General features: G+C 44.2%; 1 protein-coding gene across 4 annotated transcripts in view; it reads right to left on the minus strand.

The window, feature by feature from the left end:
- Positions 1-15,851, minus strand: part of ANKRD26 (ankyrin repeat domain containing 26) — a 196,762-nt gene that overhangs the window by 44,955 nt on the left and 135,956 nt on the right. For all 4 annotated transcript variants that reach the window (XM_074942299.1, XM_074942302.1, XM_074942300.1 and 1 more), the window contains exons 34-35: positions 3,819-3,931; positions 3,251-3,392 (exon numbers count right to left, since the gene is read on the minus strand). In XM_074942299.1, coding sequence (XP_074798400.1) covers positions 3,251-3,392; positions 3,819-3,931 — 255 coding nt within the window. The remainder of the gene's footprint in view (positions 1-3,250; positions 3,393-3,818; positions 3,932-15,851) is intronic.

Genomic DNA, 15,851 nt, shown 5'->3' on the forward strand with positions numbered 1-15,851 from the left:
AAACTTATGTCGGTCTGGGTTGTGGTTTTTTTTCACACCCCTGACTGACAAAAGGGCTAGTGAGGACAAAACCATAGTTCTTATATTGCACAGTGGTATTCTTTATGGGGAGTTGGCTAAGTGTGTGAGCATATGCCAGGATCCGGGACCTCCTCAATCTTATAGTGCCAAGGGCCAGAGTGAGTATATGCATATTGAAGCATTGCTCAAAGAGTGCAGAGGGAAGCTGGCGTGGGCAACCTTTTTTTTTCTCCTTTTTGTTTTTCAGTAGTGTTCGATGAAAATCATGTGGGTGAGAGTGAAGGGGTTGTAAAAGAAGCGAACAGCTTGTACATTTCAGCAACTACTGGGTTGGAAGAGTAAAGAGATGTGTGTTTATGGGACATATTGGGCATTGCTGAATGAGGGAACAGAAATGTTGCATTGGCTTAACTGTGCATTTCCTGGTTTTCAGAAGTTTGAGTTTTGCTCAACTCAACATTCTGCAAGGGGACAACATATCACCAAGCAAAGCTTAACTCCATTAACAGTTTTTTGCCAATTGATTTCCTGGGTTTTTTAATAGGAAAAGATACATTGTTGATAGGAGTTAATAGTCATGTAGACAGTTGTTCATATCCCGTCCTGCAGTTTGCATACTCAGTCAAATCAGCAATCCCTATACTGTACTCCATACTGTGTCACAAACTTCTCCAACCTTGTGGATGAGGAATCACCCAGAATCGACATATTGGCAACCTGGCAGAACACATATTGCTCTTCCCTTAGCAGTCAAGTCACCTGTGCTGTCAGTTCTGTACTATGTGTTTTAGGAAACACCACATTAATCTACTCCAAGATCAGGAAATAGCCCTTTGCCCTAACCTCCCCAGAGGCTAGTAAAATGAAAAAAATCTGTAAACCACCAACGCAAGGCTCACCTACAGTGGCGTAGCCAAGTGGAAAAAACAGGGGGAACGGAGATAAAAAAAGGCGCCAACCCCTGGTACTGACCCGGCAGTGCTCCGGGTCTTCAGCAGCACTTCGGCGTCAGGTCTTTCACTCACTCCAGTCTTCGGCACTGAAGGACCCCCCCCACCCCCAGCCACTGCAATGCCGCCGAAGACCGGAGCGAGTGAAGGACCTGACGCCGAAGAGCTGCTGAAGACCGGAGCACCGCCGGGTCAGTACCAGGAGGTGGCACCTTTTTTAAATCTCCACTCCCCCTGACCCTCCACTGAAGACCCAGAGCGCCGCCAGGTGAGTAAAAATTTTAAAGGCGCCAAGTAATTAAAAAGGTGCCACTTCTGCTCGGTGGAGGAGCGGCTGCTGCCCCACTCCCCCACTAGCTACGCTACTGCCCACCCCTTCTGCAACTGCAACCCCTCTCCTTGTCTGTCCTTCTTGCCAACCCACAAGTCGTCTGTCATCAGCTCCTCCCAACCCAAAATAAACATTTTGCTTAAATCAGCTACTGACTATTCTGCTGTTGTCATAAATATAAAGGGAAGGGGTTAAGAAGTTCTGATACAGTACTATAAAATCCTCTTACTTGTAAGGGGTTAAGAAACTCCAGTAACCTGGCTGGCACCTGACCAAAAGAACCAATAAGGGGACAAGATACTTTCAAATCTGAGGCGGGGGAAAAGGCTTTGTTTGTCTGTCTGTGTGTTGCCTCTGCTGGGGACAGATCAAGAAAGCAAGCAATCCAACTCCTATAGAGTTAGTATGTAATCTAGCTAGAAAATGCGTTAGATTTTCTTTTGTTTTTGGCTTGTGAAATTTGCTGTGCTAGAGGAAATGTGTATTCCTGGTTTTTTTTCTTCTTTCTGTAACTTAAGGTTTTGCCTCGAGGAATTCTCTGTGTTTTGAATCTGACTGCCTGTGAGATTATCTTCCATTCTAATCTTACAGAGTTGTTCTTTTATCTTTGTTTTGTTCTTCTAAGAAAGTTATGTTTTTTAAGAATCTGATTGGGTTTTTAGGATCCTAAAAACCCAAGGCTGGTCTGTGCTCATCTTGTTTATTCTCAAGCCTCCCCAGGAAAGGGGGTGTAAGGCTTGGGGGGATATTGGTCCTTTCCCTAATTCTTTGTTAAATCACTTGGTGGTGGCAGCGTACCCTCCAAGCACAAAGAGTTTGTGCCTTGGGGAAGTTTTACCCTAAGCTGGTAGAAATAAGCTTAGGGGGTCTTTCATGCGGGTCCCCACATCTGTACCCTAGAGTTCAGAGTGAGGAAGGGAACCTTGACAGCTATGTTCACAGTAAACCTCCCCATAAAATACAAGCACACGATATTATAACAGATAACTTGCAGCAAGCAGCGTGAGTTATTAGATCTTTATTGCACAGGTGTACACAGATTAGAACTAGAAACATCAGTGGAGGGCTGTTCACTGGTTTAATGGTATTGGCACATTCCCTCAAACTACCCAGGTAAGCATAAAGTGCTTGCATAGAAACCCTTTCACGGTTTCTTCTTTACTGGGGCCTGTACATTGTAATCCTTCCAGACTGCACAAGTACGCAATTGAAGAAACAAACACTTTCTTAAATTCCCCAAAGATCTAGTGGATGCCGTCCATTACCGTGGGTAATAACCAATCAATTAAGAACATTTTGAGCTGCATCCCAGCAACAGTTTTATCTCTGGCTCTGCGCAAAAAAGCCTACCTAGTAACTTTTTGAAAAACTGCTATCTTTTTCAGAACTTATATCTCTGGAACTACTGTCTCAAATGATCCCGAATGTGGTCACTAGCCCTACAATGTATTCCTGCAAAGCAATGCGAATTTCAAGAAAATCAGTGCAAGCATGCAAATTTTAGAGCACTGTGAAGCACAGTTCATTAAGCAGGAAGGATAGAGGGACGATGGAGGGAAAAGGCTTCTCTACGCATCCTCCTTCAGCACAGGAGTCTCTGAAAGGTCTGAAGTGGCCCTCTCATCTCAATGTGTTCTTTTGAGCAGAATGAGAACATCCTATTGAGATGAATACAACCTGAAACAATAACTCTGAGATGTGTGAACTAGTCCATTTATCTCAATGGGTGTTCCCATCCCCCTCCTGAGTGCTTTTTAGAGCCTGTGAGATGCATCAGGATCTCATGAGGCTCTTTGGGTGGGGAGCTGAGAACGGTTATTTCTTTACAATCTTTAACCAGAATAAAAACAACAAAAATCCAACTCAAAATGTAGCCACCACATTTATAGCAATTCTAAGAGGAATATATGAAGAATGAATTATGTGAGTTTCAAATATTAGAACCTACCTTTGTCTTTAATCTACTAACTTCATTGTCCATTTCAGAATATCTGTTCTTCAGTTCTCCCTGGAAACTAAACTGGGACACACTCTCTCCATTCTCATATTCCTTTAGTTTCTTCTTAGCTGTTTTTAGAAGTTTCTTCATTCTGCGTAGTAAGTACAGTAGAAAGACATACAGACTTGTTTATGTATTTTTAGAAACCATAGCCAAGCCCCTCAAACCCATTTTAAATATATTTGATAGACAAATCTGAGGAATCATCCTCTCAGTCTCAGAAATCATTTTTAGGGCAAACTTCTGGCTGCCCCATGTGGGATGTAGGTGTAGGTCCTTTTTTCTCCTTCCCTACCTGAAGAGTTGCATGGCAGCCTGGCATAACATACCTGCTCACTGCACTTTGCAACAGGTGCTCAATTACAAAAGTGAACAACATTAAAAGTTCGGCATTATACAAGCAATTTGTGAGGTCAGTTGTGCAATCATTTTTCAGTTAAAGTTTAATTTTGTAAACAGAACAAAGTCATGTTTTAGTTTACTTGATATTTTCTTGAAAGTGCTGAAAAAACTGTACCCATTACATTCTTTTTGTAATTCACTGTTTCTCTTCATTTCTTGATCCAGCCGGGCTTCCACTGATCGTTTTAACTCTACTAGCTTCTTCACTTTTTTCCTTTCACTCTCGAACTTTCAAAATGAAAAAAAAAACCAAACATATACACATTACTACATATAGTATTAATGGAAGTTTTCACTTGCTATGTATGATACATACAGGAAGCAGACCTTCACATTCTTTACAGAGAAGCTGGAATACATCTTTGTTTTAAAATTTTGATGTTTTAATATAAAACTCTATTAAACATACATTCATGGCCAATTAAGAAGCAGATACAACTGATGCTAAGTCTTGTTAACCTTATTAACTCACTGTTCATTATTATTAAATATTATTTATTTCAGTGTTGCTCACATCGTGATAGGTGCTGTCCATGTACATATTAAGACACATTTTTGCATCACCAATTATCTCATATTAAAACTCTGGGGTTTTCATTAGCTGCTATTCTTCCAGATGTAGAAAGTATATTTCATCTCATCTCAAATTTAGATTTTGTCTTGCATCCCTTCAGTATGGGCTGAAATGAATAGGCTACTTTCTTCTCTGTTCTCACTTAGGACATGGGATCAAATTGTCACAGTGGAATTTTGGCACCTCCTGCAGTAGCAAGAGATCAAGACTATCAGCCCCAAATCTTGATTATAGAGTTGGCTTTCCAGAGTAGGGAAGATCTTCACAGAAATCTGTATTTCAGGAAATACATGGGGAAAAGTTGCCATTTTATGTTTAACTTCACCACATCAGAGACTAATGGATTTCATCTAACAGTAACCCAGTAGACTCAGAGAAGGCACTATCATGTGACAGAAATACGTATTTTCTGGGATTACCACACTGAAATCTTCAAAATGTAGCACAAGGAGTCCCTTCCATCAAAATGGTGATGCCTAGTGGATGAGTGTGGACTGAGCACTATGTTGCTTTCTGGAAGATCTCTAGCACCAAAGTAGACTCCTGTTTGGATCAAGAAGCTACTATGAGTCTCACTAAACATCCTTTGCCCCTCCAAGGGGCAAAAGACTTAAGCAAATAAGGTTTCTCAATGTAAGTTTACAGTCACTTAGCTAGAGTGGAACAAGAAATTGGCTGCCCTCTCCAGGAATTTACCCCATACTTGTGGGCTCAGTTTAGCATTTGTTACATTAATCTCACTCATGGTTGAGATTTTCAGGGTCCTGGTGAGATACAACTATTGGGGGAGGTCATGATCATGTAGATGGTGCCTTAGGTAACATGGGTCAATCCCACGGAGGCTTTTGAAGATGAGGGCTGAAATTTTAAGTTTGTCCCCAGTAGTTACAATGAGTTAGTGACAGGGGAGCATTATGGTGATGTACTCTTGGAGGCCTGTGGCTCTGTAAGCAGGCTGCTATGTTCTGAACTAATCAATGTTGTGTTTTTTTTTTTTTTTAAGTAGTTTCATTCCTAGTTAAGTATATTCCAGTAATCAAGCCTGGAGAGCATAAATGCTTAGTCTGAATGTAACAGATTTTGGCCAGCAGTAGGTGAGAAAAGGATTTTTTTTGGTAAAAAAATAAAAATAAAAATAGTTGTGGTTAATGAGGTATCCAGCGCAATGAGGAGACCAGATGAACACGTACACCATTTCCACGATCTGAGGGCAGACACCCTCAAAGAAGCGTGATGTTATGGAGATGGCAAGTTCTTAACAGTTTCTGTCCCTCTCTGACATCAGCCCCATCTCTGTCCTTCTGGATTCAGTTTCAGTCAGCTGCTACTCTTCATCCAGCCAGGCTCTTGGAAAGCTGGAAAACTGTGCTGCTTGAGTCTGATGTGGTACTTGTGACTTTCCTGATGGATGGAGGAAGGGAAAGCTTGACTTGAGGGAACTACAGGTCACTTTTGTTTTCTTGGCATTAGTGTGATTAGCCTTAATTGTCTCCCTAATATGATTTCCATCATGAGGCAGCAGGCCCTTAAGCTTCTGTTGTACCTACTTCCGAAGGCCAGACACTTGCCGCAGCAATCCATAACTATAGGCATCTGGTTCCAGAGGCAGTTGCTCTTACTGTGGTATCTGCAACATCAAGCAACTTTCCAACTACCTTGATAACATTTCTGAATTCTTTCTGTTCTTCAAGAAAAGAATATATGATGTAGCAAGACTTGCTCCACATTTTGTACTCATAGTAGCCCATGTGAGACTGGCAGTTTCCTATGCAAGTGGCAAACTCAGCAAACTATGTTTCTGAAGGAAATCAGCATCTGGAATTATGGCAAGGCAACAGAAAGAATGGATACCTGTGTTGTAACTGTTGTTCTTCCAGATGTGGTTGCACATATGTATTCCACTGAGGTATTCGCTTGCCCAACAAGCTGGACCCAGAGTTTTCTGTAGCAGTAGCCATCAGGGCAGTGCATGTGTCCTGTACCTCCCCATAACCCTTCCAGAAGCTACGTAAGTGCAGTGCCACCTCAACACCCCCTCAGTTCCTTTACAATGGAATATGGGGGGTGTTAGGATATCGATATTCAGGCCTTTCTGTAAAGGCCTATACTCTAAGAATTTAGGTGTATTCTTATCACTTGGCTAGTTATAGAGGTATAAAAGAAAGAATCAAAATCACTGTCTGCCTGTGTAAAGTCCTTCTCTTACTGTGACAGTCTGAGGCCCTGTGCTTAGGCAAAGATCTTTGGCTAAGCAACAGAGGCAGCCATAAGCTGAGAAGCAACTGGTCACCTCCTCACATTCCAAACTAGTCACATTGAAATAAGGTGCTATTGGGCTGTTAGGAATACAATCCTGTCTTGATAATGCCTATCACCTCCAGAGAAAGGGAAGTGCCTAGAAGATGTAAAAGGAAACTTAGTTTGATAGCATCCTGTCTGGCAAGAACTCACTTATCAATAGCTGGGATGTGAAATCCTCACTTCTGTATTGTTTTGTCATTATAGTTCCCACTTTGCTATTGTTTGTCTGTATAATCTCTGTCTGGTTCTGTGATTGTTTCTGTCTGCTGTGTAATTAATTTTGCTGGGTGTAAACTAATTAAGGTGGTGGGATATAATTGGTTACATAATCATGTTACAGTATGTTACGATTGGTTAGTTAAATTTCAGTAAAATGATTGGTTAAGGTATAGCTAAGCAGAACTCAAGTTTTACTATATAGTCTGCAGTCAGTCAGGAAGTAAGGGGGAAATGGGAACAGGGAATAGGCGTGGGGAAATTGGAATCATGTTTTGCTAACTTGGGGAATGGGAACAAGGACACAGGTAAGGCTCTGTGGTGTCAGAGCTGGGAAGGGGGACACTCAGGAAGGAACCTGGAATCATGCTTACTGGAAGTTCACCCCAATAAACATCAAATTGTTTGCACCTTTGGACTTCGGGTATTGTTGCTCTCTGTTCATGTGAGAAGGACCAGGGAAGTAAGTGGGTGAAGGAATAAGCCCCCTAACAGGGGGGTCAGGACTCCAATGCAGATGTGATAGAAGGCGGGTCCTGGCATACATGTGTGCAACCATATCTCTAAAGGACAACCCTTAGAATACAGGTATGTAACTTTTTTCTTTTTTGAGTGGTTGCACACACATATTTCACTTAGTTGACTCGTAATCAGTACTCTTAGGAGGTGAGACTTGGAGTCTACTTAAATAATGACTGCAATATTGCTTTCCTAAAGTTGCAGCAGCTCTTGAAGCAGTTGTGATGGCATAATTATGAGTGAAGGTACGCTTCCACGGAGGACCAAGTAGCAGCCCTACAGATATCCAATATAGAAGTGTTTCTCAGAAAAGTTATCGAGGTAGCTTGAACTCTTGCTGAATGGGCCAATAGTCTCTGTGGAGGAGGTGTATTTGCTAAACTGTACGTCATTATGATACAGGAAGTAAGTGTCCATCTAGAAAGTGTCCATGCTGAAACAGGTTGGCCTCTCACTCTGTCAGAATACAAAACAAAGAGCCAAGCCAAGGGGACAACCTGAAACATCAGAGCCATTAAACACAGAATCATAGAACTGGAAGGGACCTCGAGAGGCCATCTAGTCCAGTCTCCTGCACTCGTGGCAAGACTAATTATCTAGACCATTCCTGACAGGTGTTTGTCTAACCTGCTCTTAAAAATCTCCAGTGATCTCCACAACCTCCCTAGGCAATTTATTCCAGTGCTTAACCACCGTGACAGTTAGGAAGTTTTTCCTAATGTCCAACCTAAACCTCCCTTGCTGCAATTTAAGACCATTGCTTCTTGCCCTATCCTCAGAGGTTAAGAAAAACAATTTTTCTTCCTCCTCCTTATAACAATCTTTTACATACTTGAAAACTGTTATGTCCCCTCGCTGTCTTCTCTTTTCCAGATTAAACAAACCAAATTTTTTCAATCTTCCCTCATAGGTCATGTTTTCTAGACCTTTAATCATTTTTGTTGCTCTTCTCTGGACTCTCTCCAATTTGTCCGCATCCTTCCTGAAGTATGGCGCCCAGAACTGGACACAATACTCCAGTTGTGGCCTAATCAGAGCGGATTATTAATGAGCTCCTGGAGAGACTCCACTTAGCTTGGATCCTTACAAAATTAGACCTGCGTGGAGTGAAAAACAGCCATTTTGAATATTTGGCTATGCTGTTTGGCCTCTGTAATGCTCCTGCTACCTTCCAGCATTTTATGAATGAAGTATTTAGGGATATTCCAGATCAGTTCATGGTCACCTATTTAGCTGACATTCTCATTTTCTCTGAAAATCAAGAGCTCTGTATCTGTATCATTCTAGACTGGTTTAGTCAGAACCACCTCTGTGCCAAGTCAGAAAAATGTGAATGTGACAAGAACATGGTGGAATTTCTGGGTTATGTCGTATCCCTCGCAGGACTCACCGTGGACTCCTGCAAGGTAACGGTGATTACAGCCATGTCCTTCTTTGAATGGTTCCAGTCTATCTTATGAGTTTGTTTTTGGGGAAGACCTAGAGAGGAAGACCAACCCCACTTTCTCCCAGGAGAAAAGTCCAAGTCCAGGGGTCTGTCAAAAACCACTATAGCCTTGGTAGTGAACTGTGTACAGGTGGCAGGGTATTCAAATGAGGGCCCTGGGGAGAGAAGAATCTCACTGCCTGTTCCATTAAGTGTTGCTTGAGGCATACTCGATGTCATAAATAGAAAGGGAAGGGTAAACCCCTTTAAAATCCCTCCTGGCCAGAGGAAATCTCCTCTCACCTGTAAAGGGTTAAGAAGCTAAAGGTAACCTCGCTGGCACCTGACCAAAATGACCAATGAGGAGACAAGATACTTTCAAAAGCTGGGAGGAGGGAGAGAAACAAAGGGTTTGTGGGTCTGTCTACTTTTTGTCTTTGCCGGGGATAGACCAGGAATGAAGCCTTAGAACTTTTAGTAAGTAATCTAGCTAGGTATGTGTTAGATTATGATTTCTTTAAATGGCTGAGAAAAGAATTGTGCTGAATAGAATAACTATTTCTGTCTGTGTATCTTTTTTGTAACTTAAGGTTTTTGCCTAGAGGGGTTCTCTATGTTTTGAATCTAATTACCCTGTAAGGTATTTACCATCCTGATTTTACAGGGGGGATTTCTTATTTCTAATTCTATTTTTATTAAAAGTCTTCTTGTAAGAAAACTGAATGCTTTTTCATTGTTCTCAGATCCAGAGGTTTGGGTCTGTGGTCACCTATGCAAATTGGTGAGGCTTTTTATCCAACATTTCCCAGGAAAGGGAGGGTGCAAGTGTTGGGAGGATTGTTCATTGTTCTTAAGATCCAAGGTCTGGGTCTGTAGTCACCTAGGCAAATTGGTGAGGCTTTTTACCAAACCTTGTCCAGAAAGTAGGGTGCAAGGTTTTTGGGAAGTATTTTGGGGGGAAAGACGTGTCCAAACAGCTCTTCCCCAGTAACCAGTATTTGTTTGGTGGTGGTAGCGGCCAATCCAAGGACAAAAGGGTGGAATATTTTGTACCTTGGGGAAGTTTTGACCTAAGCTGGTAAAGATAAGCTCAGGAGGTTTTTCATGCAGGTCCCCACATCTGTACCCTAGAGTTCAGAGTGGGGGAGGAACCTTGACATGGTGGCAGAGTGGTGGGATTAACCTGAAATCATTTTGAGATCCAGTTGAGATTTTTTTGAACTAGAAATACAGATTTAAAAAAAAAAAAAAAAAGGAAGTCCAGAAGCAGCTGAAACTGAAAGCAGCTTGTTTTTCTCTGCTTTGTGGCCAAGCAGAGACAAAAGGGGATTATCTTTGTGAATTGCAGGTTTTCTTTGCCTGGAGGCAGGGTACTTAACTCCTGCAGGGAAATTCACAGTCTTCCAACCCAGAGTTTTTTGTTTCCCTAAAAGTAAATAGAAGGAGGGGTGTTCTACCCATTTGCCTGGAGACAAAAGTGGCAGGGTTTTTTTTTTTGGATTTTGATTTTTTACAAGGAGCACAAGTTTAAAAAGGAAACTTGTTTTTTCTTTGGGCTGGGTAAACAGGTTTCAAAGTAGTTGGAAGTTTTTGCTTTGATTTGGGCCCAGAGCAGAGACAAGGGAATTGTCTTTTTCTGTAGGCTGACAATCACTATCAGAGAATAGGTATTCTATTCCAGCACAGCAAAATTTTACAGCCAAGTTTTGTTTGTTTATTTCTAAGCCTCGGGTGTAAAGTTAGTTAAAAACAGAGAGGTTAGGATGACAGAATCCACAGCACAACAAAAGATGGAATTAGCCAGATTTCAGGCTGAGGAAAAACAAAAGGAACATGAAAGACAGATAGAACTCATGCAGCTGGAAAAGGAGGTACAGGAGGCTGCCCACAGGAGGGAAATGGAGGCAAGGAAGCATGGGGAGGAGGAGAAGGAAAAAGAGAGGAAGCATGCACTGGAGATGGAGAAGGTAAAGGCTCAGCAGAATATACCAACAAACCCTAGCAATCCTTCTCCAGGTACCACTCCCCATCCCAGAAAGTTCCCCACCTACAAGGCAGGTGATGATACTGAGGCCTTCTTAGAAAACTTCGAAAGGGCCTGCCTTGGGTACAACATCTCTACTGACCAATACATGGTAGAGCTGAGGCCACAGCTCAGTGGACCCTTAGCTGAGGTGGCAGCTGAAATGCCTAAAGAACACATGAACAAGTATGAACTGTTTAAATCCAAGGCGAGAGTCAGAATGGGGATAACACCCGAGCAGTCTCGTCGGAGGTTCAGAGCCCTAAGGTGGAAACCAGACGTGTCATTTACCCGACATGCCTACCACATTGTGAAACATTGGGATGCCTGGATATCCGGAGCAAGTGTTGAATCTCCAGTAAATTTGCCCTTCCTAATGCAAATGGAACAATTCTTAGAGGGTGTTCCTGAAGAAATAGAAAGGTACATCCTAGATGGGAAGCCCAAAACTGTAATCGAGGCAGGAGAGATTAGAGCCAGATGGGTGGAGGTGGCAGAGAAGAAAAAAACTGGTCGCAGTTGGAGCGGAGACCAGAAGGGACAACCCCAGGCCACACCCTATTACCGGGGGCCGCCCAAAGCCCCACCTACCTCCCAAAGAACCCTCCAGACCCCTTATCGTCCCACCACCCCGTTCTCCAGCAACCCTCCTCGCCCCAGTGACCCGTCAGCTGGACGATGTTTTAAATGTAACGAGCTGGGGCATGTAAAGGCCAACTGCCCCAAGAACCCCAACAGATTACAGTTCATTGCACCGGAATCACACCAGAGGTCCACAGGCCCAGATACCTCCCAGATACCCTTGGAGCGGAGGGAAACTGTGAGTGTGGGCGGGAAGAAGGTCACCGCGTGGAGGGACACCGGAGCACAAGTGTCAGCTATCCATGCTTCCTTAGTGGACCCCAAGTTAATCAACCCAGAGATCCAAGTGACAATTCAACCCTTCAAGTCCAACTCTTTCGATTTGCCTACAGCCAAGTTGCCTGTCCAGTACAAGGGCTGGTCAGGAACGTGGACTTTTGCAGTCTATGATGATTATCCCATCCCCATGCTGTTGGGGGAAGACTTGGCCAATCATGTGAAGCAGGCCAAGAGGGTGGGAACGGTCACCCGCAGCCAGGCTAAACAAGCCGTGAGGCCTAGCTCTGTTCCGGAAACTTCTATCAGGACCCGGTCAGAGGTGATGGACCCGGACCCCAGACCAATGTCTGCAACAGCAGTAGTGGATCCAGTCCCAGAGACCCAGACGGAACCAGTCCCAGAACCGGAACCAGCCGAACAACCAACACCAGACCCATTGCCAGCACTGAATCCAGTACTTGCAACCTCAACACCAGAGGGCCCCACCGACCCTGAACTGGTAGCAGCCGATAACCCTACACAAGAGGCTCAGCCGGAGCCTGAATCCCAACATAGTGCACCAGCGGAGAGCGGTTCACAGTCAACAGAAACGGCTCCATCCCCTATATCACTTCCAGAGGGACCAAGCCTAGGTCCACAATCCAATGAGGAACTGATGTCTCCAGCATCAAGGGAACAGTTCCAGACCGAACAGGAAGCAGATGAAAGCCTCCAGAGAGCTTGGACGGCGGCACGGAGCAACCCACCGCCTCTCAGCTCTTCTAATCGATCCAGGTTTGTTGTAGAAAGAGGACTTTTATACAAGGAAACTCTTTCTGGTGGACACCAGGAAGACTGGCATCCTCAGAGACAGTTGGTAGTTCCAACTAAATACCGGGCCAAGCTCTTGAGCTTAGCCCATGATCACCCTAGTGGCCATGCTGGGGTGAACAGGACCAAAGACCGTTTGGGGGGGTCATTCCACTGGGAGGGAATGGGCAAGGATGTTTCTACCTATGTCCAGTCTTGTGAGGTGTGCCAAAGAGTGGGAAAGCCCCAAGACCAGGTCAAAGCCCCTCTCCAGCCACTCCCCATCATTGAAGTTCCATTTCAGCGAGTAGCTGTGGATATTCTGGGTCCTTTTCCGAAAAAGACACCCAGAGGAAAGCAGTACATACTGACTTTCATGGATTTTGCCACCCGATGGCCGGAAGCAGTAGCTCTAAGCAACACCAGGGCTAAAAGTGTGTGCCAGGCACTAGCAGACATTTTTGCCAGGGTAGGTTGGCCCTCCGACATCCTCACAGATGCAGGGACTAATTTCCTGGCAGGAACTATGAAAAACCTTTGGGAAGCTCATGGGGTAAATCACTTGGTTGCCACTCCTTACCACCATCAAACAAATGGCATGGTGGAGAAGTTTAATGGAACTTTGGGGGCCATGATACGTAAATTCGTAAATGAGCACTCCAATGATTGGGACCTAGTGTTGCAGCAGTTGCTCTTTGCCTACAGAGCTGTACCACACCCCAGTTTAGGGTTTTCCCCATTTGAACTTGTATATGGCCGTGAGGTTAAGGGGCCATTGCAGTTGGTGAAGCAGCAATGGGAGGGATTTACACCTTCTCCAGGAACTAACATTCTGGACTTTGTAACCAACCTACAAAACACCCTCCGAACCTCTTTAGCCCTTGCTAAAGAAAACTTACAGGATGCTCAAAAAGAGCAAAAAGCCTGGTATGATAAACATGCCAGAGAGCGTTCCTTCAAAGTAGGGGACCAGGTCATGGTCTTAAAGGCGCTCCAGGCCCATAAAATGGAAGCATCGTGGGAAGGGCCATTCACGGTCCAGGAGCGCCTGGGAGCTGTTAATTATCTCATAGCATTCCCCACCTCCAACCGAAAGCCTAAGGTGTACCATATTAATTCTCTAAAGCCCTTTTATTCCAGAGAATTAAAGGTTTGTCAGTTTACAGCCCAGGGAGGAGACGACGCTGAGTGGCCTGAAGGTGTCTACTACGAAGGGAAATGTGCTGGTGGTGTGGAAGAGGTGAACCTCTCCATGACCCTTGGGCGTATGCAGCGACAGCAGATCCAGGAGCTGTGCACTAGCTACGCGCCAACGTTCTCAGCCACCCCAGGACTGACTGAACGGGCATACCACTCCATTGACACAGGTAATGCTCGCCCAATTAGAGTCCAACCTTACCGAGTGTCTCCTCAAGCTAAAACTGCTATAGAACGGGAGATCCGGGATATGTTACAGATGGGTGTAATCCGCCCCTCTGAAAGTGCATGGGCATCTCCAGTGGTTCTAGTTCCCAAACCAGATGGGGAAATACGTTTTTGCGTGGACTACCGTAAGCTAAATGCTGTAACTCGCCCAGACAACTATCCAATGCCACGCACAGATGAACTATTAGAGAAACTGGGACGGGCCCAGTTCATCTCTACCTTGGACTTAACCAAGGGGTACTGGCAGGTACCGCTAGATGAATCTGCCAAGGAAAGGTCAGCCTTCACCACACATCTCGGGCTGTATGAATTTAATGTACTCCCTTTCGGGCTGCGAAATGCACCCGCCACCTTCCAAAGACTTGTAGATGGTCTCCTAGCGGGATTAGGAGAATATGCAGTCGCCTACCTTGACGATGTGGCCATATTTTCGGATTCCTGGGCAGACCACCTGGAACATCTACAAAAAGTCCTTGAGCGCATAAGGGAGGCAGGACTAACTGTTAAGGCTAAGAAGTGTCAAATAGGCCTAAACAGAGTGACTTACCTTGGACACCAGGTGGGTCAAGGAACTATCAGCCCCCTACAGGCCAAAGTGGATGCTATCCAAAAGTGGCCTGTCCCAAAGTCAAAGAAACAGGTTCAATCCTTTTTAGGCTTGGCCGGTTATTACAGACGATTTGTACCGCACTACAGCCAAATCGCCGCCCCACTGACAGACCTAACCAAAAAGAAACAGCCAAATGCTGTGCAGTGGACCGAAAAGTGTCAGAAGGCCTTTAACAAGCTTAAAGCGACACTCATGTCTGACCCTGTACTAAGGGCCCCAGACTTTGACAAACCGTTCCTAGTTACCACAGATGCGTCCGAGCGTGGTGTGGGAGCAGTTTTAATGCAGAAAGGACCTGATCAAGAATTCCACCCTGTAGTGTTTCTCAGCAAAAAACTGTCTGAGAGGGAAAGCAACTGGTCAATCACTGAAAAAGAATGTTACGCCATTGTCTACGCTCTGGAAAAGCTACGCCCATATGTTTGGGGACGGCGTTTCCACCTGCAAACCGACCATGCTGCACTGAAGTGGCTTCACACCGTCAAAGAAACTAACAAAAAACTTCTTCGGTGGAGTTTAGCTCTCCAAGATTTTGATTTCGACATCCAACACATCTCAGGAGCTTCTAACAAAGTGGCTGATGCACTCTCACGTGAAAGTTTCCCAGAATCAACTGGTTAAAATCGTCCTTGAGATGTGGAAAATATTGTTAGTCTTTATGTACTGGGTAGTATATTTAGAGATGCATGTGTCTTATTAACTCTGTTTTCCTAGAGCTCCAGGAAGAAATCCCAGCCAGTGTTTCACCCTAGCTGAGATTTGGGGGGCGTGTCATAAATAGAAAGGGAAGGGTAAACCCCTTTAAAATCCCTCCTGGCCAGAGGAAATCTCCTCTCACCTGTAAAGGGTTAAGAAGCTAAAGGTAACCTCGCTGGCACCTGACCAAAATGACCAATGAGGAGACAAGATACTTTCAAAAGCTGGGAGGAGGGAGAGAAACAAAGGGTTTGTGGGTCTGTCTACTTTTTGTCTTTGCCGGGGATAGACCAGGAATGAAGCCTTAGAACTTTTAGTAAGTAATCTAGCTAGGTATGTGTTAGATTATGATTTCTTTAAATGGCTGAGAAAAGAATTGTGCTGAATAGAATAACTATTTCTGTCTGTGTATCTTTTTTGTAACTTAAGGTTTTTGCCTAGAGGGGTTCTCTATGTTTTGAATCTAATTACCCTGTAAGGTATTTACCATCCTGATTTTACAGGGGGGATTTCTTATTTCTAATTCTATTTTTATTAAAAGTCTTCTTGTAAGAAAACTGAATGCTTTTTCATTGTTCTCAGATCCAGAGGTTTGGGTCTGTGGTCACCTATGCAAATTGGTGAGGCTTTTTATCCAACATTTCCCAGGAAAGGGAGGGTGCAAGTGTTGGGAGGATTGTTCATTGTTCTTAAGATCCAAGGTCTGGG

The sequence above is a fragment of the Natator depressus genome, chromosome 1, assembly GCF_965152275.1.
Source record: "Natator depressus isolate rNatDep1 chromosome 1, rNatDep2.hap1, whole genome shotgun sequence".
NCBI lineage: Eukaryota > Metazoa > Chordata > Testudines > Cheloniidae > Natator > Natator depressus.